Raw genomic sequence first — 23,523 nt, forward strand, 5'->3', positions numbered from 1 at the left:
GTTCCCAGCTGGCAAGTGGACATCCCCCGAGGGTTCCCGGGCTGCCAGAGGGATTTCTGACTGTCAGCTTAGGCCCAATCCCCCCAGGGAGCGGGCCTAAGGCAGCAGGTGGTCATTCCCCGAGGGGTCCCAGACTGTGAGAGGGCACAGACCGGGCGGAGGGACCCTCCCGAGTGCACAGATTTTTGTGCACTGGGCGTCTAGTTTTGTAATGAGCATTTAAGGTTCCTCCATGCCTTTTCATGGCTTGATAGCTCATTTCTTTTTAGCACTGAATAACATTCCATGGTTATTATCTATTCACCTACTCAAGGATATCTTGTTTGTTCCAAGTTTTGGCAATTATGAATAAAGCTGCTATAAATATTTGTGTGCAGATTTTGTGTGGATATAAGTTTTCAATTCATTTGAGTAAATACCAAGGAGTGTAATTGCTGGATTGTATGGTAAGAGTATGTTTAGTTTTATAAGAAACTGCCAAACTTTCTTCCAAAGTGACTTACCTTTTTGCATTCCCACCAGCAATGAATGAGTTTTCTTATTGCTCCATATCCTTCTCAGTATTTGATGTTGCCAGTGTCCTGGATTGTGGCCGTTCAAGTAGATGTGTATGGTGTCTCGTTGTTTAATTTGTAACCCTCTAATGACATGATGTTGAATATCTTTTCCTATGCATGTCATCTGCATATCTTTAGTGAGATATCTCTTCAGATCTTTTGCCCACTTATTTTGTTTTATTTTTTCCATCACCATTTCTCCCCCCCATATTGTCCATTTTTAAATTGGGTCTTTTGTCTTATTGTTGAGTTTTAACAATATTAAATCAAGTATTTTAGATGCAGGTCCTTTAACATATATATGTTTTGCAAATATTTTCTCCCAATTTGTGGCTTATCTTTTTAGTCTCTTAAAAGTTTCTTTTTGCAGAGATTCTTTTATAAATTTTATTTTTCAATTACAGTTTACATTCAGTATTATTTTGCATTACTTTCAGGCACACAGCACAGTGGCTAGACAATCATACACTCCACAAAGTGTTCCCCCAACACTTCCAGCACCCACCTGGCACCACACATAGTCACTTCAGTACCATTGACTATATTCCCTATGTTGTACCTTACATCCCTGTGACTGTTTGTAACTACCAATTTGTATTTCTTAATCCTTTCACTTTTTTCATCCAGCTCCTCAACCCCTCTCCCCTCTAGCAACCATCAGTCTGTTCTCTGTGTCTATGAGTCTGTTTCAGTTTTGTTTGGGGTGAATTGCTCTGAAAATTTCAATTAAATCCATCCGGTCCAGTGTGTCACTTAAGACTGCTATTTCCTTTTTGATCTGTCTGGAAGATCTATCCATTGATGTCAATGGAGTGTTAAAATCCTCTACTATGATGGTATTACTGTCTCTCTCTTCCTTTGTGTCCATCAAGATTGCTTTATATATTTAGGTGCTCCTGTGTTGGGTGCATAAATATTTATAAAAGTTAGATCCCCTTGTTGGATTGATCCCTTTATCATTATGTAATGTTTTTCTTTGTCTATTATATCCTTTGTTGTATTTTGTCTGTCTATACCATTACTTTCAGTTTGTGTGTGTCTTTCATTCTTAAGTGGGTCTCTTGTAGACAGCATATATGTGGGTGTTGTTTTCTTTTCCATTTACTAGTAGCAACCCTTTGCCCTTTTTTTTCGTAATCCGCATCCAAGGATATGTTTCTACTGATGTTTTAGAGAGAGAGGAAGTGAGGGGGTGGGGGAGAGAAACATTGGTTGGTTACCTCTAGCACGTGCCCTGACCAGGAATCGAACCCACAACCCAGGATGTGCCCTGACCAGGAATTGAACCTGTAACCTTTTGGGTCCGTTGACCTTGTAGCTAAAACTCCAGTGCAAAGCACTTTACAGGTTAGTCTTTGCCCCAATTTAAACCCCTCTGTTCATTGCAGCATCACTTATAATAGCTAAGATTTGGAAGCAGCTCAGGTGTCCATAAGTAGATGAATAAAAAGCTGTGGTACATTTACACAATGGAATTAAAAAAAAATATATATATATATCTTTATTGATTTCAGAGAGGAAGAGGGAGGGAGAGACAGGAACATCAATGATGAGAGAGAATCATCGATTGGCCGCCTTCCACAAGCCTCCCACCACGGGGGATCGAGCATGTGCCCTGACCAGGAATCAAACCATAACCTCCTGCTTCATATATCACTGCTCAACCACTGAGCTACACCGGCCAAGCTAATTCATTTACCTTTAAAGTGATTATTGATAGGTATATATTATATACTGTTATCATATTCCTTATAATTGTTTTCTTTTTACTTTTCTTCTTAAAGAAGTCCCTTTTAACATTTCTTGTAATACTGGTTTGGTGGTATTATTGCCTGGGAAGTTGTATGCTTCTCCTTCAGTTTTTGTTTTTCCTCCTTCAGTTTTAAATTATAGCCTTTCTGGGTCTCGTCTTAGTTGTAGCACCTTGCTTTTTATCCCTTTAAATATTTTATGCCAATCCCTTCTGACCTGAAATGTTTCTGTTGAGAAATCAGCTGGCAGTCTTATGGGAGCTCCCTTGTAGGTAACTAACTGTTTTTCTCTTGCTACTTTTAAGATTCTCTTTGTCTCGGTCCTTGAAACTATTTCTATTTTTTAAACATTTTTTCTTTTTTCTGCTCTGATAGCATTTTCTTTTCCTCTGTCTTCCAAATTGCTGATTTGATCCTCTGCTTCATCTAACCTGCTGTTGATTCATTCTAATGTGTTCTTTATAGATCCTGGGTTCTTCATTTCTGACTAGTTCTTTTTTATGGTTTCTGTGTCCTCTTTTTTGCTTACAATCTCTTTGTGGAGGTTCTCACTGAGTTCATCTATTCTTCCCCTAAGTTCCTTGAGCATCCTTATAACCTTAGATTGCTTACCTCCATTTCATTTAGTTCTTTTTCTGGAGATTTTTTCCTAATCTTTCATTTGGGGCATCTTTCTTTGTCTCACCATTTTGACCGCCTCTCCATATTTGTTTCTGTGTGTTAGGTAGATCTGCCATGTCTCCCAGTCTTGGTAGGATGGTCTTTTGTAGTGGATGTCTTACAGGGTCAGTGGTGCAATCTCCCTGATCACTTGATGTAGGTGCTCCAGGAATCTTCCCGTGTGGGTATGGGAGCTCTCCTGTTGTAGTTGAGCCTTGATTACTCTTGGCCCATCTGTGGGTGATGTTGACCTTCAGGCTGGCTGACTATGAGGATGGACCCTATAACAGTGTATGAGCTGCTGTGCGGGGGGTTGACCCGAAATAGTGGAATTTGCCCCAGCAGTGTCTGGTGCCTGCTGAGATCTCCCTTTGGGCGTGCCATTTGTGGTGCCAATTAAGTCATGTTCTGATGTGGTCTGAAGTTTGCCCTGTGGTGTTTTGGTTCTGGGGCCTCTTGGGAGGGACTTTGGTGCAGATTATTGTCAGATGCTGCCTGTGACTAGCTCTGGCTACATGTTTGGAGCTACAAAGTCACCCACAGTTAGTGGTTGCCTCTGCTGGTCCTGGGTGCACCTGAGGGGGCCAAGCTGCATACCAAGCCTGGCTTGCACCACACTGAGTCCAGGGACAGGTCAGCAAAAGGCCCAAGGCACCTCGAGATCTGCCACCGTCTGTTGGTTGCCTGTTAGGCTTAGTCACTAGAATAGACTCCGGCAGTAAATATAGAAATTGCATAAGGTAGGTTTTCAGTGAGTCACCAGGTAGGGGCCAGTGGTGTTCACCAGTTTGATACAGATTTAAACTGTATGTCAATGATGTGTCTAGGCCACTCTGCAAAAGTTTCATTGTACACCAAGGCCATCCAGTACCCGCCTGGGGTCTGTGGACCAACCTTTGTGATGGAGTGGGGTCTTAAGGAGTTGGCAGGGTGAGGCCAGCCGACTTAGTTTAACACAGATCAAGATTGACTATTTTTTTTAAATATATTTTATTGATTTTTTACAGAGAGGGAGGGAGGGAGGGAGAGAGAGAGAGAGAGAGAGAGAGAGAGACAGAAACATCGATGAGAGAGAAACATCGATTAGCTGCCTCCTGCACATCTCCTACTGGGGATGTGCCCGCAACCCAGTTACATGCCCTTGACCGGAATCGAACCTGGGACCTTTCAGTCCGCAGGCCGACGCTCTATCCACTGAGCCAAACCGGTTTTGGCAAGATTGACTTTTTTATATTAAAGTTGTATTCTACAACCTTACTATAATCGTTTTCTTGTTCTAGGAGTTTCTTGTTGATTAGTTGTGATTTTCTCCAAAGACAGTCACAGCATTTGTGAACAAAAAGTTCCCCCCCCCTTCTCAATTGGCATACTTATTTCCTTTTCTTATTTTATTGTATTAGCTAGGACTTCCGGTATGAGATTGAATAGGAGTGGTGACAACAGACATTTGCCTGATCTGAGTGGAGAAACCATCTAGTTTCTCTTTATGAAGTATGATAATCTTGATAGATTATTCTAATCAGTAGTATAAAAGATGTAAAGTAGTACTCATATCATGTCACAGGAGGACTCCTCTCTTCCCAGTCCCTTCCCCTCACCTAAACTTCTGTGAGACAGGTAGGATTAAATTGATGGTGATAAAAATATTTTAAATTATGGGATTCAGGCAGTTTTCATATAAAGCCTTATATTTAGTTACCATGCACATGACTAAGTTCCTCTATACTCTTGTGAACTCCAGTAGGGCAAACACTATATACACCTCAGTATCTTATTGCAACCCTCGTAGTGTTCAGGATGAAATAGGCATAAGTATATATTGAAAAACTAATTCTAGACTCATACTGTTAACCTCTATTTTATTAGAAAAGGTAGGTAACCAATAATATCAGCCCTCTAATTAATGAATTGACCAAATATTTGATTATTAGTTGTGATGTCTATAAAGACATACATGATAATGATATAAACTTTTTATCCATATTAGAGGCCTGGTGCATGAAATTTGTGCATGAGGAGTAGGCCCCCTCAGCCTGGCCTGCACCCTCTCCAATCCGGGACCCCTTGGGGGCTGTCCGACTGCCCGGCCTGATTGCCCCTTACTGCGTCTGCCTTGGCCCCTGCCACTGTGGCTTTGTCCGGAATGATGTCCAGTCTAATTAGCATATTACCCCTTTTTTTAGTACAGATAGGAAATGTGAGTTTCAAATTTCATGTTCAAATTTTTTGCTGATTATCTGTTTGTTAAAAAGTCATTTTCTTGTGTCCCTTCATGAATGTTCTAATTGAAGTATCTAGTCACAGATTTCTTTTGTACTCCTTTAAGAAAAGTTTATAGTTTTGATGTAGGAACTGACATTGAGCATGAAGTGGATGCTGACACTGTGCTAGGTAACTTAGTTATGTGATCTCATTTATCATTAAAACGATTGTACTGTGTTAGTATTATTATTTCCAATTTGCAGATGCAGAAACTGGTAACGTGGGTATAAGTAACTTATTAGCTCTGTGACTTAGTATAATAGGTGTATGATTCTATGCCCCAGGCTCTTTAAATCACACACTACAGAAGTTACCATACAAAGTGGTATAGGATGAATGTCATGTATATAGTATAGAGATGTGCTTGGAGAATGAGAAGAGAGGTTTGGCCTTAGGCTAGAGTGTTCATAAATTTTTGGAAGCTTGACATTGTCTGATGGATAGGAAGGAAGGGAGGGGGGGAAGGAGAGAGGAGAAAAAGGGTACAATTTGAGAGATCAGGGACATCATTCAAGTGTGGAAAAGACTGAGAGCCAAAACAGCAAGTATTTTGTGATTTGACAGTATAATATAAAACTATAATAAAATTTATACCATAGTAATAAAATGCTATAGAACAAAGTTCGTTTTTTATTTTAAATGAGTTCCCCCTCCTCTGTTTTCCCCTTAAAATAATTTGCTATTAGGTGTTGAGTATGAGAGAGTAGATCACTGAACCATTACGTAACTCCTATATTATCAGTTGTCTGCTGGGTTAGAGCAATTAGTGCAACAAGTACAGAGGTAGCGAAAGCCCAGAGAAGAAAATAGGAGATCAAAGTATCTTAATAAAAGAAGTTTCCTAAAATCAAGAATATTATATTTATCTCTTTTCCATATCGCAGTTGGTTAAGTACCTCAAACAGCCATTAATATTGTAAAAGATGTGGAATTGCAAAAGTCTATAGGAGGTATAACAGCTTTCAGTGAACTTAGTGGGGAGACCAGAGTGAAATAATTGGAAGCCACTTAGCAAATGTTAAGCATGAGATAATGTAGTATACATTATTAATACTGTGATATCCTTTTTCTTAAATGATGTCCTTGAGTTCTGTTCTCCTCTATTCTTACAATTTCAATTTCTGAATACTTTCACATCTCTATCTCCAGTTCATATCTCATCAAAATGCCTTTCGGACATCTTCATTTAGACACCACAGTACTCTCAGCTTCAATTTTTCTAAAACGACTGTAGTCTTTTTTCTTTCTTAACTGAGTGGATGGCATCACAGTCACCCCGTTATCCAAGCCAGAAACAGAATCATTCTTGCTTTTCTTTCTCCTGTTTCTTAACAGCATGATCAGTTGATACTGTTTCCTAATGATATTTCAGAACCATCCGCTTCTTTTTATTTGCTCTGCCACCATCCTAGACTGTAGTCATCTCTTAAATTACTGAAAAGGCCTCTTAGTCTCCCTGTGTCCTCTTCACCTCCAAACTATTCACAAACTCACAGTGTTTAAAATCCTTTTTTCCTTGAGATGAAGTCCAGTTTTTTTTTGTGTTTTTTTTTTTTTTTTCTTACCTGTTCTGCTTGATTTGGTCCTGCCTCCTTCTTCAGCTTTAACTTACTTTCCTCTGTTCTAAACTGAACTTCACATACATTGTGTTCTTTTGTCTCTGAGCCTTGACACATGCTACTCCCTTTTTCCAGAAGAGGAATATAAAGAAATGAAACAGTGGCGATTAAAAGCACACAAACTCAGGAGCCAGACTTCTAGATCCAGGCGAATCTTGGATCATCCACTTAACTAACTGGGTGATCTATAGTGAGTTTTTTTTTCTTTAAAAATATATTTTTATTGATTTTTTACAGAGAAGAAGAGAGAGATAGAGAGTTAGAAACATCGATGAGAGAGAAACATCGATCAGCTGCCTCCTGCACACCTCCTACTGGGTATGTGCCCGCAACCCAGGTACATGCCCTTGACCGGAATCGAACCTGGGACCTTTCAGTCCGCAGGCCGACGCTCTATCCGCCGAGCCAGACCGGCTAGGGCTATAGTGAGTTTCTTAACCTCTGTGCTTTCAGTGGCCTCATCTGTACAGTGAGGATAGTAAAAGTACGTGCTTCACAGTGTGTTATGAGAATTAAGAGTTAATGTAATTGAGGCTCTTAGAATGATGCCTGCTTTGTACTAAGTAATATATAAATGTAACTTATTAATAACTCTTATAAATGTGTTGTAATACTGGATAGTATTTTTGTTTTAAAGTTGATTTAATATTAAAAGAAAAAAATACTATTTTTCCTCATAAATTATGAATTGATTGGCTCATTATTATTGGTAATTCTGTTCTTGAATGGGCAGTAGCTTTATTTTTCTAAATTCTTTTTTTTTTTTAGCTTTCTAGTGATTAGAATTTGATCTTAGGTTGACGTTCCTATGAAATGGATCACTTGACAACATTAGGTTTACCTGAATTTTTATACAGACTAATTCAGGTCAACCTATATGGAAACTTTTAGAAGAAAATTATTTCTTAATAGCTAATAGCTGACTTTTCACTTTATGATTTATGTGCTATATTGATTAAAGTTTCAAGTAAAGTTCTTTGAAGGAATTGACTTTTTTCCTTTCAAGTTTATTTCCGAAATTGTGGATTATAATGGTTCAAATGGTTTGGGTTCTGGTAAGGATACTTGCTATATAGTATTAAGAACTAGATTTCCTGAAAGAGAAAATTCTGCTTCTCTATTCACAACTCCACTTACATTCAACATTCCCCAGAATACTTCTGATACCAGATAATGTGTTTTTTTCCTCCCATACTGACCAATTCTCTGACACCAGCTGGGGTATCCTACAGTTTTACTCAGTTTTGACACTAATTACTTGGAGTTGGTACAGATTCCACAGGTTAAGAGCTCAGTCCCACACGATTGTTCCCTAACCCCACTTCAGATGCCAGGCACAAGTATTGGGTCCCCAAGTTAGTTGTCCCCATCTTCTGTCCGACTTGGCTTCAAATCAGAAGTTCCCATGACTCTCTCCTCAGATTCAGTCATTTATTAGAATGTTTCACAGAACTCAGTTAAATTGTGACCATTGGTAATTAATTCAACCTCTAGTTACCCCTCTTGGGGGTGAGAGGGGCTGAAAGTTGTAATCACCTGATAATGTTTCCCCAACAACCATCCAACCATCCACTGGTTATCTAGGGACTTTCCAAAACTCAGGTGTGGTTGAAAGGGGCTTGTTATGAATAAAATAATTTTTTTCATTTATCCTTCTGGAGCTAGTCCAGGAACAAAAATGAAATATTATGGTAAAAGATACTCCTATGCCCTAATCACTTAGGAAATTACAGGGTTTTTAGGAGCTGTGAGCCAGGAACCGTGGAGAAAGATTGAAATATATATTTCTTATAATATCACAGTGTCACATTCTGTGTTGTCACAGTAGTTAAGATCAGCTATGAAAAACATGCAAAACCTAAATTTTATCAAAAGAAGATTCCTCAGTGGTCTAGGTTTGGTAGAACCTTCAATAGTATGGTGAAAAACTATACATTTAAATTTTAAGTGTTGCTGTTGACATCTTGACTATTAATTTCTTTTTTGATACGCAAGGTTTTGGGTTTGCTCCCTGCAGGGCATGTACAAGAATCAACCAGTGAATGCATAAATAAGTGGAACAACAAATCAGTGTTTCTCTCTCCCTTTCTCTCTTTCTAAAATCATTGAAAAAGACTAATAAGTTTATTTCAATGCAACAATAGTTGAGTTTCTACTATTTGCAAGGCACTTTGTTAGCTCCTGAATAATATACGGGAACTTTTATAACTGTTTTTATTTTTTGGTTAATCCTCATTCGAGGATATTTTTCCATTGATTTTTAGAGAGAGTGGAAGGGAGAAAGAGAGACAGAGAGAAAGATCCATGTGAGAGAGAGACATCGATTGGTTGCCTCCTGCACACACCCCTACTAGGGTCAGGGAACTTGCAACCGAGGTATGTGCCCTTGACCGGAATTGAACGTGGGACCCTTCAATCCGCGGAACCTTTCAGTCCACGGGCCAATGTGCCAACCATCGAGCAACACCGGCGAGGCTGTCATTTGTTTGTTCATTTTTGGAAAATTTCATGATAAAAATTTTTAAAATATTAGGGTATTACATAAAAAGGAAAGAGTTCCCAAGTAAGGAATCATTACTACCAGGCTGTGTGAATATTGAGTTTATAATACTGAATAATGACACCAATGTAAAACTAATCTTTTTTGAGTTTCGTTTTTCCAGATTTTTATTCCTTATTTTGTGTGTGTGTGATGTGGAAGTCTCTTAATCAGCTAAGCCAGATCATCACATATTAAAGAAAAGAGATATAACATTGATTTATGCCAACATTCTTCTTGAAGAAAAAAATTGTTGGCAAGACTCAGGTGTCACATGGTAACACATGGTTGTAAAAACTGGTCATACTGTACCATCTTGGATACTGTTATTCTGATGATTTAATTATTTGAATTTTACTCTTACAGTTTTGAAAAGAAAACCTGAAGGATGAATTCATAGAATTGTTTGTGAGAGAGAAGTGCTCAGAAATTGTTCTTTAATCTCTTCTTTCCTCTCTCTGTCTCCTTTCCTCCTTGTCTCAAGTTTTTTCCTGGGCACCAAAAAAGTCATCTATGTGCTGCTTCCTCTAATCCAGTGGTTCTCAACCTTCTGGCCCTTTAAATACAGTTCCTCATGTTGTGACCCAACCATAAAATTATTTTTGTTGCTACCTCGTAACTGTAATGTTGCTACTGTTATGAATCATAATGTAAATATCTGATATGCAGGATGGTCTTAGGCGACCCCTGTGAAAGGGTCATTCTACAGCCAAAGGGGTCGAGACCCACAAGTTGAGAACCGTTGCTCTAACCCAATAGCTCATGAAGGCTCAAGGCCTTTCATTCTGAAACTACTATGATAGGCCCTCAAGAAACATCTTTAGGATACCTCCTCTTGGAACTTCAGATATTTTCATTTTGGGTTAAACATTTTTTCTATGTAAAAGAATCATAAGAATATTCTGAGGTCTGACCCAACTCTTGTTCTCAATGATATCATCCTCCCCATCAGCCAAGCTCAGAACCTCAGACTTAACCTGATTCAGTCTTCTTAATCATTATTTATTCATTTGGTTCTGCCAATTCCTTCTTAAAAATTACTGTCACAAGTGTTCCTTCTTTTCTCTAATCTTACTGTTAACCACTATGTTATGGAGAATGTTGAACTTGGAATTAGGAGATTTTGTCTCACTCTGCTTCTAGCTGCTGGCCTAGCTTCTTCATCTTTAAAATGAGGAGGTTGTCTTAAGCCCCTTTTGGAGCTAACTTTCTATTACACTAACCCAGGTTCTCACCTTCTTACATTTACAGTAATCTCCTAATTGTTTTTCACACTTGTAATTTCAGTTCTTCCTACATAGATTAATCTTCATATGTAACTTTCATTGCCTTTGGAATAGACTCTTATAATATCTGGTCTCCATTTTTTTTCTCACATCATCATTTCTTTGGTTAGTAGTGTTATCATTTGCACAATTAGACAAAGTGGAAACTTCATCTGTCTTCGGAATCTTTCTTTGATCTACAAAATCAAATTGGTTATCAAATCTGTCGGTTCTGACTCAGAAATGCCTTTTGAAATCCATATTTGTTCTCCTCTGTCACTCTTCTAATCTCCATCTTTTCTAATCTGGACATTTGATGCAATCTACCAAATATTTTGTCTACCATCACAGTTATCCTTCTGAGCAAATATCTGTTAATGTGCCTTCTCTGTTCTAAAAACCTCTGGCTCCACATTGTTTACATATGACGCATAAGCTTCTTTGACAGCTCACACGGTCCATTCCCTTTACTTTTCTAATCTCATCTCTTGCCCCTTGTCATCATGCCTCCAGCTGCCAGCCATCTAAATACCAGTGGTTTTCTGAAGATGCCTTTTATTTTTCTCATGCTACACTTCAGCCTGGAAATCTGTATCTCCTCATCCCTTCTTTCTGGAAACTGTTCTCTTAAAGGCATTACTCATGTCGTTAATTTCCTTTCTTAAAACTCTGGAAGAAATATTAGTTTCATTCTTTCTGTTCTTGTTATGCATACCTCTTGAGTGCAGAGGGAGTCATATCAGTTATTTGTCTATATTTTCCACTCACCCAGAATCTCTTTCAGCGGGATTTTGAACTTTGATATCTAGGGTAGTCTAATTTTGTTCATCCTCAGAGCTTGGCATAGTGTTGGGGCATGCACTATTGACTCAGTATTTGTTTGTTGGTTGATGTAAAATAGATTAGTAAGGTACTTCTGTTTTTGTTAGAAACAAAAATGGATTTTAACACTATTAGTTTGAAGACTAAAAATTTTCTCTCAGCCTTGGTTGAGCTTGAATTCCCTCATCTTTTTAAAAAAGATACTTCTAGATTTTTGTCTGTCAAAGGTTCTTGGGACCAAAGATGGCCCAGAGCTGATCTGAATACCTTATGGTGTAATTGATAAGAGCCAAAAAAAGCCCTGCATCTGTTTAGTTATGATGATAACAAATGGAGTTTTGGGCAGACCTTAACCATACTGTGCATACAGGCTGCTGCATGGTGCTTCACCTTGCTAAAAGTGACTGGGGACTGGTCACCAAGTTTGTACGTTATTGAAAGGTATAAGACTATTTTTTTCATTAAACCAGTTCCTAGGATTTCATTTAAGACATGTTCCTACTGAACTTGTTTCTTTAGCTTGAGCAATTCTTCCCTGAATTACATTTAAATAGTACCACTGAGTCTGGTAGAAATTTTAAGGCGATGATTTCTATAATTTGCACAACTGTGTGCTTTTTATTTTTTCTTCTGTCTATAGAATTGCTTGCATCAAGCGTTTTTCAGAACACAGTGTCTCAGATGGAAAGGTAATCGGGTCACAGTGTCTGCCAGATTTACTTTTTCATTTTGTTGTTACATAATGTTCCTGTTGAATAATACTTTCTTTGTGACTGTTGAGAGTGAAACCTGCATGGTTTTGCTACACATTACTAACATACAGGAGAAATGTCATTAAATTAAAAAAATTTCTACATTAAATATATCTATGGTTATAGTACAAATTTATGTATTTTTAATTTTGGATTTATTTAGTAAACTCCTTTGATTATTTTCAATATGTAGGCGCTCTAACTTAGCGTAGTATCTAATATGTCCTAAAATTTAGAAAGCAGTTTACCTGAAGGCTTTGAAATTGCTTTGTCTGTCTTTATTATAGTAAACAATAAACTACTTTTATTTAGAAATAAAGTAGTTTTAAGAAAGAACTAAGCTGCCTGTAAAAGCTAGACCATCGTAACAGTATAGGTAAGGTTCACCTGCTTTTCAGCCTTGTTATGTAAAAGAACAAATTATACCTTCGGCCCTAACCGGTTTGGCTCAGTGGATAGAGCATGGGCCTGCGGACTGAAAGGTCCCAGGTTCGATTCCGGTCAAGGGCATGTACCTTGGTTGCAGGCACATCCCCAGTGGGGGGTATGCAGGAAGCAGCTGGTCGATGTTTCTCTCTCATCGATGTTTCTAACTCTCTATCCCTCTCCCTTCCTCTCTGTAAAAAAATCAATAAAATTTAAAAAAAATTATGCCTACGGCATTGAATATTATATGTGCCTGAGACATATAAGCTGTGGGGTATGACTTGTCACTTCCATTTGAAGGAATTCCTGGAGAGGGTCACTCACATGGATTGAGAGCAATAAAGTTTCCCTGCCCCATGTGCTAATCATTGAAATATTTGTGGGCCTTGTGGCATGTGACCAAAGATTGGCATTGCCATAGTACCATGGTGAAAGTGGGTCCCATATGTCCCCTGGGATTCTGCCACTTGTTCATATGGTAAACTTCAGAGGGGCCATATCATCACTTACTACCTGACAGTTAACATACAAGAGAAATGGTAATGATATATGTACTCTGATTCTCAATCTGAAAGTTGCAAATAATTCTTAAGTTTGCAGACCTTGGAGTATTTTATTAATTTAACAGATGGAAGTTATATTTAAATTAATTAAGTGAAATAATTGCTGGGTTTGTAACTAGTTCCTATCCACATAATTCAGAATAAGAAGCTTATACTTCAGTCTGTTCTGCTCAAGGTTACAAATGCCTTTGACAGCCTCAATGTAAAATTCTACACTTGATCTTAGCCAAAAGGCCGAGAAGCGATCAATGTAAAATTCTAAAGCCATTAATGTGATGTGTTAATTTTGTACTTTTTGATTCACTGCAAAAATTTTATAGTTTCCATAGCAACGATAACCTATCCAGATTGTGTAATATTCTTTACAGTATTAAAAATAAAACTGTGCAATTACATGAGCTTCTGGAAGACTTCATTTAGGGAAATAGTATTGAAATATTTGTTTTAAAAAATTATGATTTCGTATTAAAATTTTGTCAGAAAGCTTATATAATTTTATTTTTATAATTTATTATACTTAAATATTCTGTAATAGATGCCTACTAGTTAGTTTAATTATTAAATTATGAACTTTACATTGTAAGCACTGTGTTAAGTTCTCAGGCACAAGGGCTGTCACATACATACCCACACATATATAGGGTGTCACCAAAAAATGTATATACACTTAAACAGCTGATAGCTTAATTTTGAAAATTGAATGTATTTTAATAAGCACTGCCTTTATAATTATTCAAAGTGCATGTATACATTTTTTGGGATACCCTATATTAAGGGTGGGGGGATATTTGGCTTTAATGACATTCAGTCACCTGCTGCTTGTACTTCTTAGTGGCTTCTGAGTAGTTTGAAAAAGTCTAGTTTTATGTTTGGAGGAAACAGGACAGAGAAAAAGGAAAAATGATCACTTAAGCTTTCCATGTTTTTTACTTTGTTCTTGAAAACATACCTAAGATAGCACTTTGAAAATACTGAAGATTGTTTTAGTAGGTGACTATTTTCTGACTGTCAAATTATTTTGGCTCTTTTCTTTTTTCCTTCAATTCTTACTTAAAAGGCAGTGTAATGTTAGTACTAAAGCTAATTAGCATAACTTTCTCCATCTTAACACAACTGCTTTTCTTTCTTTTTTTTTTAAAATATATTTTTAATTGATTTTTTACAGAGAGGAAGGGACAGGGATAGAGAGTTAGGAACATCAATGAGAGAGAAACATCGATCACCTGCCTCCTGCACACCCTCTACTGGGGATGTGACTGCAACCAAGGTACATGCCCTTGACCTGAATCGAACCTGGGACCCTTCAGTCCGCAGGCTGATGCTCTATCTACTGAGCCAAACCGGTTTGCAACACACCTGCTTTTCATTAGTTATATTACCTCAACATATGTCTGGATATATGAATGTTTTTATATGGTATAATTTGTGTAATTCTCAGTAGTTAATGGTAAACATTTTTCATGTTTCTAATAACCTTCATAATTATTATTTTATTAATTGATAGCAGTCCATCCTGTTGAAATATCTGGTGTGTTTTCTTTTTATCAAAATGCTGTTTATAAAAAAAGAAAGCAAAAATAAATAAGAGTAAAAAAAATGCTGCTTCATTATCTTTTTTTTTTAATTAATCTGAAATAAGGTTTATTTATTTATTTATTTTAAACTTTACTTGTTCTAGGTTATGGACAGTAAATGACATTAATTAAATTTCTGCAATTAGTCTTTGAGTAACTTTATATAATCTTTGTTAGGCAAAAACCCAAATTACTTATTTCAGTTTATGAGGCCTAATACATTGACTTTTAATTACAGTTCTTTAGATGTTGGAAGGAAACCTCTCTTTATTTCCTTTCAGAATAATTTTCAGGCCAGCTTTTAGAGTTTCATTTTTAAAAAATCTTTGTCTTTCTTTTTTACACCAGCAACCTACAGGGCTGCTGCTTGGATCTGCTTAATTATCTTGAATGCCATATACTGGAAGAGTAATGGATATAATTTTCACACTGATTGTGGGGGAAAGTAACCATAACTCAATTATTTGCCCAAAACATAGATGTTTGTGAAAATCTTCAAAAGGCATTAAGTTGTTTTAAATGCATATTATAAATAACCTCTTAAACTGATTTATCTGCTTATAAATGCAGAATGGGGAAAATGAGAAATAGGTAAGTAGGACAGGGTGTGGCACCACTATCATTTGGCAAAACAAAGCATCATGACATGGTGATACCTTGCTGAGGCTCTAATATAATCAAAAGACAAAATTTACAGGGTATGGATTATACTCTTATCAGAACAACTCTCAATATGAACCACATTTGTGACATTCAGCTGGGGCCTTGGTGTGGCTGATTCTGGTGTCAGCACCTTGAAGATACTGTGTGGTCCTAGCCACTCATCTGATATACTATTACTATTTTTATGAACTGTATCACTATTTTTGAACTGCTGTCTTCACTTGGTTAAGCATCCTGGTAACTACTGTGGTTCCCCACAATCCCTAATCCTACCTCCATTATTTGGAAAATTCACTGTAACTACTGGGTTTCTCCTAGAGTTCTTGAGATGTTGGTGGTTGGAGTTTCTCACCAAATCTTTCCAAGGCTTTATGTTGAGTTAATGGGGCTTTTCAGTGTTCCCTATACTATGTGAGAACTAGGGTGTCTCAGCGGGTCAATATTCTTCTATAGCTTCTCCCTCCTAATAAATGATTCTGATACGATGAAATTACTTTAAACAAATATAGGAGTTTACATATGGTATTTGTTTTTGTAGTTAATATTTATAACAATGCTTTCATACACCAGATAATTAAAATAGGAGTAGAATTATCTTGCAGTGTACTTACGTTGATAGTTATGCTTATTTACTTTTTTTAAAAAAATATTTTTTTGTTGATTTTAGAGAGGAAGGGAGGGGAGAGAGATAGAAGCATCAGTGATGAGAGAATGATTAATCGGCTGCCTCCTGCATGCACCCTACTGGGGATTGAACCCCCAACCCAAGAATGTGTCCTCATGGGGAATCGAACCATGATCTCCTGACTCATAGGTTGACACTCAACCACTAAGCCATACCAGCGGGGCGATGCTTGTTTACTTTTTGAAACCAGTGCCTTGTTAGGTATCCTGTTTCAATTTTGAATTTTATGTTTTGGCTCTGTCTGGTATTTTCATTGTGACACGAATTTATTTTGGTATTTTGTATTTCTATAGTTGAAGTATCAGAAATAATAAGCAGTGCCTGCATGTGAGAGTGTTGACATATCACTGAGAGACTAGTGCATTTTCATTGTTTTTGTAATTATAATTTTAAATCTGAAAATGTGTAGAAAAAATAATTTTTTTGTGTTCATATGCAGAAAAGATGAAAAGGAATATGCATTGAAGCAAATTGAAGGCACAGGAATATCCATGTCGGCTTGTAGAGAGATTGCAGTAAGTGGATATAAATATTTATTCTGTTATTGATATTGGATGATGATTGATATTAATATAAAATAGTTTCATTAATGTAAACAATACATGGTTATTTCAAAGATGTTAATGATGTATAAGATGAGAAAAGCTGCATAAACTTGTTGGTTACTTGAAAACCATCGTTTGAACATCGATTGTCTTAATGATATTTAGGATTTATAATTTTAGAATTACTGAGTTAAATGTTGACTTAATTAATTTAAATTGTGATCTAATGTAATTAACTTAAAAAGGTTTTAAAAATATATTTTTCTATTGCTTTGAAAATTTCCTTTTTAAAAATGCCCCCTTTGCCCCCTGAAAGTCAAAATTGTTTGGGTATTTTTACAAATATAGGGTGTCATGGGTCATTAGTATATCTAGTTAGATTATGTACAGGGAAATTTACTATGCCATCTGTATTTATGTAGAGTTTAGTTTAAATGGAAAAATATTTTTACAGTTGATCTTAGCCAAAAGGCTCAGAAACTGTAAACATTTTTGAAATACAATAAAAAAATGAAAATGAAAGCAGATAAAAAACTGTGTCCTTTGATCTTACTGTAAAGATTAAATGTACAGGGATACAAAATCATGCTTTTTCTTGTAAGGCAATATTTTTGCTAATGGAAGCTGGAAGCCAACAAAGCTGAAGAAGCCTCTACTAGTATGTCTGCCAGCCAGAAAACATACTGGACAGTGTGAATCGTTTTGACAAGCAGGTGGTTTAATTTGGAAAGGCTGGAACTGCCCTGGCCAGTGTTGTTCAGTGGTTAGAGGGTTGATCTGCTCACTGAAGGGTCGCAGGTTTGATTTCAGTCAAGGTTGTTTATCTGAGTTGTAGGTTCAATCTCTGCCCTGTTGGGGCATGTATAGGAGGCAACCAATCCATGTGTCTCTTTTACATCAGTGTCTGTCTCTCTCCCTCTCCCTCCCTCTCCCTCCCTCTCTCCCTCTCTCTCCCTCTCTCTCTCCCTCTCTCTCCCTCTCTCTCTCCCTCTCTCTCCCTCTCTCTCTCCCTCTCTCTCCCTCTCTCTCTCCCTCTCTCTCCCTCTCTCTCTCCCTCTCTCTCCCTCTCTCTCCTCTCTCTCCCTCTCTCTCTCTCTCCTGTCTCTAAAAATCAATGGAAAAAGACAACCTTGGGTGAGGATTAACAATAACAACAAAAGAAAGAAGAAATGGCTGGATTTGGATTTGCTCCAACACAAAAGCCTAATCTTACAAAATCTTATAAGTAAAAGTAACAATATGATTGGAGAGGTCCAGATAAAGCTCTCTGAAATCTGGATGTTTTGTGACTGGGAGCAGAGCAGTGAAGATCTCTTTCAGATGACATTATTCTTCCAGAATTATTCCCATTTTTTCCTTGTAGTCTCAAATCATGGTTTTAAAGGAATTGGAAGTTAGGCCATTTTCTTTCCGCAAGTAACTGAATGAAATTCTGATGTTTCTTAATGAAGCTAGTTTCTCTTTTTTGTTCTTTAAGAGCTGATACCATCAAAAGATTCTTGTTTTGTGAACCCATTTTGGAAATTGGAAAGACTGTTGAGAGATAAAACAGTGAAAAGTGGCTTGCCATTAAAACTGATGGTACCTGGTAACACATCTGGTTTTGTTGCTTTGATGAAGGAAGCTCTATAGGTCACTGTGAATCATTGCTTTTACATTAGCATCATAGACTGTGCCAAAGATCATGAAAGAAGTCTTCTCAACGTCTTAAAAGTCACTCTTTAGCCCTTGAATCACTACCTTGTCAAGAGGTTTTATTGAGAAATGGGAGTAGAATATTGCAGGGAGGTTCATTGATTCTCCAAAGAATAAGTCTTAACGCACTGGGGAATTCTAATTCTATTTTCTGCAACATAACTTGGTGTGAATCAGGGTTTTCAGAACACTTGTCTATTGGATTGTTAAAGCTACTGGCATATTGTAAAAACACACAACCATTCTGCTTACTGTTCCAGCTCTTTATTCAAGAGAAACAGTAGCACCCTTCTAATAGTGGTTGATTTTTGTGAAATTGATTTTTCCTTTTAAATTTAATATCCTTTCTAATCTAAGCATCCTTTTTAAGTTGGGAGAGTTTAATCTGTTTACATTAATGTGTCTATTCATATATTTAGAATTCTATATTTAGAATTCTATTATCTTATTTTTAAGTTATCTGTGTCTGATGCTTTGATTCTCCCCCTCCACCCCTTCTTTTCTGATTTGAAGTATTAATTGAGTTTTCCTTATTTCCTTTTTTTCTAAACTTCTGGTTTGGAAATAACTTATATTATTTCTAGGTTAGTAATTACTCTTGCATTTTTACATACCTATTTGACTTAAATTCTCAAGTTTATCCAGCTTCCTCCATACAAGGACCTTAGAAGTTTTTAATTCAGCTATTTTCTTTTATTTCTATTATTTTAGTTCTACCTTGTTTTCACTTAACCTCTACCCCTAGTCCCCAACTTTGTATATTTTTAGTTTCTTAACAGTCAGCACTTATTTAGATCTACTTGATTCTTTTTTTGTGCACACTCCTTATTGAGGTATATTTTTAGTGTTTCTTTAATCAAGGGCTTGTTAAATGACAATTTTTTAAAAGTTTTTGACCAAAAATGGCTATTTTGTCCCCACTTTTAAAATACAGTTTAGCTGGATATACAATTTGAAGTTTATTCTTCAGCACTTTGAAGATTTCTCCATGGTCTTCTGGCCTTGATTATTGATGATGTGGTGTCTGTTGTCAGTGATGTCAGTGATGTCTTGGCTTTCCAGGAAGTCTGTGTTCTCCCTGTTTGATTTTAAGGTTTTCTCTTTGCTGTGGTATGCTCTGCATGCTGCACAATATAAGGCCCAGGATCTATAGCAAACTTCCTTATATTTTGCCAGGCTAGTGGATAGAGTTTTTCTAGTCCTATTTTTCACTGAAGTTCTTCCTGGGCGCTGGGCACTGTGGAGGGGTCTTTTTTCACTACCTCAAATGTACATACCTAAGATACTATCTGCTACTTAAACAAATTGTTTTTTAATTGATTTCAGAGAGGAAGGGAGAGGGAGAGAGAGAGAGAGAGAACCATCAATGATGAGAGAGAATTATTGATTGGCTGCCTCCCGCATGCCCCTTACTGGGGATCAAACCCACACCCAGGCATGTGCTCTGACTGGGAATCGAACTGTGAACTCCTGGTTCATGGGTCAATGCTCAACCACTGAGACACACCTGAGAGGCTATCTTCTATTTTTAAGTGGGAATTTTTGCTTTTACATTTAGTTTGTCATTTTTCAAATACAGTTGACATACATTATTATATTAGTTTCAGGTATTCACCCCAGTGATTAGATATTATATAACTTACTAAGTGATCATCCTGATCATCTCATACCCATCTAACATCATACATAGTTATTAGAATATTATTCACTATATCCCCTATGCTGTACTTTATATCCCATGATTATTTTGTAACAACTTGGTTGTTACAAAATATCATGGGATCCCTTCACCTTTTTCACCCATCCCTACAATATCTGGCAACCATCAGAATGTTCTCTGAATCTATGATTCTGTTTTGTTCTGCTTGTTTGTTTATTTGATATTTTAGATTCAATTATTGATATATATGTGTTTATTGCCTTTTATTCATATATTTGATTTTTGTGTTTCTTCTTAAAGAATACCATTCAGCATGTCATGTAATACTGGTTTGGTGGTGGTGAACTCCTTTAGCTTTTTCTTGTCTGTGAAGCTCTTTATCTGACCTTCAATTCTAAATGATAGCTTTGCCCAGGTAGGGGAAGTTTTCTGTCATTATTTTTTCAAATAGGTTTTCAATATCTTGCTCAGTCTCTTTTCCTTCTGGCAACTGTATAATGCAAATATTGGTATGCTTGAAGTTGTCCCAGAGGCTCCTTACACTATCTTCTTTCTCTTTTTTTCTTTTTGCTCTTCTAATTGAGTGTTTTTTTGCTTCCTCATGGGATGGAGCCTGCAACTGAGGTTTGTGCCCTTGATTGGAATTGAATGCATGACACTACGGTCTGAGGGCCAGTGAGCAAAACTTGCTAGGGCTCCTGTTTCTTGTTTAAGTTGGGTCTGTCAAAGCCTGTGATCTTCTTAGGCATTTCCAGATAATGTCTGACTATTCTATAAAGATTATGTAATACTTTAATGTTCTATAGAGAGACTCTTTGCCATCATTTTAGGTACTGGTTCTCAAAGTGTAGTTCCTAAATCCTCAGTACCAACATTACCTGGGATCATACAGTGCACACTGTTTCTATGTCATTCAGTAGATACTTTTCTTTGTCATGATTTTTAAATTAAAGTTTGATAAAGTTTTTGAACTCATGGGTGGTTCAGTGATGGATATGTAGAAACTCAAGTAGAAATATGAGTTTTATGGCTTGGTTTATTTGTTTTTGTACAGAGAGAGTGCTTATTAATTCTAAGGTATACTGTCAGGTTAAATACTATAAAAATGATACATATGTTGGTATATTATTTCCTTATACTTGAGCATCATTTATTTTTAAAAGTTCTTAAAAGTTAAGTGTTAGATGTGGAATTAAGGAAACATTTTACATCTGTAAATTAATTACTTTTTACCCCCATAATCTGCCTAACCCAAGCTCAGAAGAGAAGTTCAGTTTTATTTACATAACTCCTTTTAGTGATCCCCATGGATTTAAAACATAATTAGCATTGTTGCACTTCCTTCCATAGAGAAAATATATGCTGTCTTAACAAATGTAATATGCTTTGTTCATGAAGAATATTACTTAGTACCGCCAACTATTTTAGGATGCTAAAATAAAAATATTTACAATCCAAGAATACTTTAAAATTATTCTTGTAAAAGAAAGATGTTCCATTGTTTTTGGTTATTCATCATAAAAAAATGCTGTGAAAAGCAAACTGCGTGACATTTCAAGGTGATCATTTAAATTAAGTTTTGCCAAGGTATTAGAACATATGAAATGAATGATAGAACCATTGTAAAGGCATTAAACAGTCATTGGACTTTTAATTAAGTGCAGAAAACCCACATAGTGTCTTATATAAAGGAGTGTTCAGAAAATGCTGGCTTAGTTTAAATGATCAAGTTAATTTTGATGCTCCTAACCTACTAAGATAATGATTTTTTCACTTAGTGAGTAAGCTACTATCAGATACGTTAGACATTGTGAACTGGCCCTCAGTGCTCCCGGATTGTGAGAGGCAGTCGGACATCCCCTGAGGGGTCCCGAATTGGAGAAGGGTGCAGGCTGGCCTGAGAGATCCCCTCCCCCATGCATGGATTTCGTGCACCGGGCCTCTAGTCTATATTATAAAAGGCCTGTGGCTGTAACACCGTAACGACCAATGACTGGACGGGGAACCTTGAGGAACTGGATGGGTGGTGGTGGTGGCTGGAGTGAAGCAGCCCAGGTCCAGGGTGCTTGGCGGCGAGCAGGCGAGTGGGGCGGTGGGTGAGCGTGGCGAGGCTCACGCAGGTGGGCGGGGCCGTGTGATTTTGCGCACTGGTCTTCTAGTAATAATAAAATGAAAATAAGGGTTGTTGGCAAGGATGTGGGAATTGGAGCCTTCATACATTGTTGATGGAAATGTAAAATAGATTAGATGTTATGGCAAACATTTGGGTGGTTCTACCAAAAGCTAAACATAGAATTACCCTATGACCCATCAGTTCTAAGGAGTTTTCCCAATAGAACTGAAAACACGTGTTCAAACAAAAACTTGTACACAGACGTTTATAGCAGAATCCTATCTAATAATAGACAAACATGGTAATTAACCATACCTCCGCTACGCTTCCCGTTGGCTAATCAGGGTGATATGCAAATTAACTGCCAAACATGATGGCGGCCAGCAGCCAGGCAGCTGAAGTGAACATAAGGCTTGTTTGCTCCAGTGATGGAGGAAGCCAAGGTTCCCCAACTGCCACAACCCAGCTCTGAACTGCATGCTAAGCAACAATGTTGCAATTATAGAAGCTAAACAAACCCCAGATACCTGCTTTCAGGAGTCGGCCTTGGAGCTGAAGCCGCAACAAAGTTTCAATTATACAAGGTAAATAAATCCCAGAATAAAAAGAAAAAGAAACAAAAGGAGAGACTGGGAGCTTCAGTTGCAGGCTTGGCCTGCCTGAAAACGGCCCTCAGCCCCTCATCCAGGTTGGCCAGGCACCCCAGTCGGGACCCCCACCCTAAAGGGAGTGCGGGCAGCCTGAAAAGAGCCGTCAGCCCCTCATCCAGGCTGGCCAGGCACTACAGTCGGGACCCCCACCCTAAAGGGAGTGCGGGCAGCCTGAAAAGAGCCGTCAGCCCCTCACCCAGGCTGGCCAGGCACTACAGCGGGACCCCCACCCTAAAGGGAGTGCGGGCAGCCTGAAAAGAGCCGTCAGCCCCTCACCCAGGCTGGCCAGGCACTACAGCGGGACCCCCACCCTAAAGGGAGTGCGGGCAGCCTGAAAAGAGCCGTCAGCCCCTCACCCAGGCTGGCCAGGCACTACAGCGGGACCCCCACCCTGAAGGGGGTGCGGGCAGCCTGAAAACAGCCAACAGCCCCTCAACCAGGTTGACTAGGCACTCCAGTGGGGACCCCCACCCTAAAGGGAGTGCGGGCAGCTTGAAAACAGCTATCAGCCCCTCATCCAGGCTGGCCAGGCACCCCAGTGGGGACCCTCACCCTGAAGGGGGTGCGGGCAGCCTGAAAACAGCCATCAGCCCCTCATCCAGGCTGGCCAGGAACCCCAGTAGGGACCCCCACCCTGAAGGGGGTGCGGGCAGCCTGAAAACAGCCAACAGCCCCTCAACCAGGTTGACTAGGCACTCCAGTGGGGACCCCCACCCTAAAGG

At 38.0% G+C, this 23,523-nt stretch overlaps 1 protein-coding gene across 1 annotated transcript in view; it reads left to right on the top strand.

Annotated features, from left to right (window-relative positions):
- The window catches only part of CDK19 (cyclin-dependent kinase 19), a 136,599-nt gene that overhangs the window by 21,704 nt on the left and 91,372 nt on the right, over positions 1-23,523 (top strand). The window contains exons 3-4 of the mRNA XM_015561604.1: positions 12,116-12,164; positions 16,578-16,653. Of these exons, the coding sequence (XP_015417090.1) occupies positions 12,116-12,164; positions 16,578-16,653 (125 nt within the window). The remainder of the gene's footprint in view (positions 1-12,115; positions 12,165-16,577; positions 16,654-23,523) is intronic.

Source organism: Myotis davidii, unplaced genomic scaffold, assembly GCF_000327345.1.
Source record: "Myotis davidii unplaced genomic scaffold, ASM32734v1 scaffold196, whole genome shotgun sequence".
NCBI lineage: Eukaryota > Metazoa > Chordata > Mammalia > Chiroptera > Vespertilionidae > Myotis > Myotis davidii.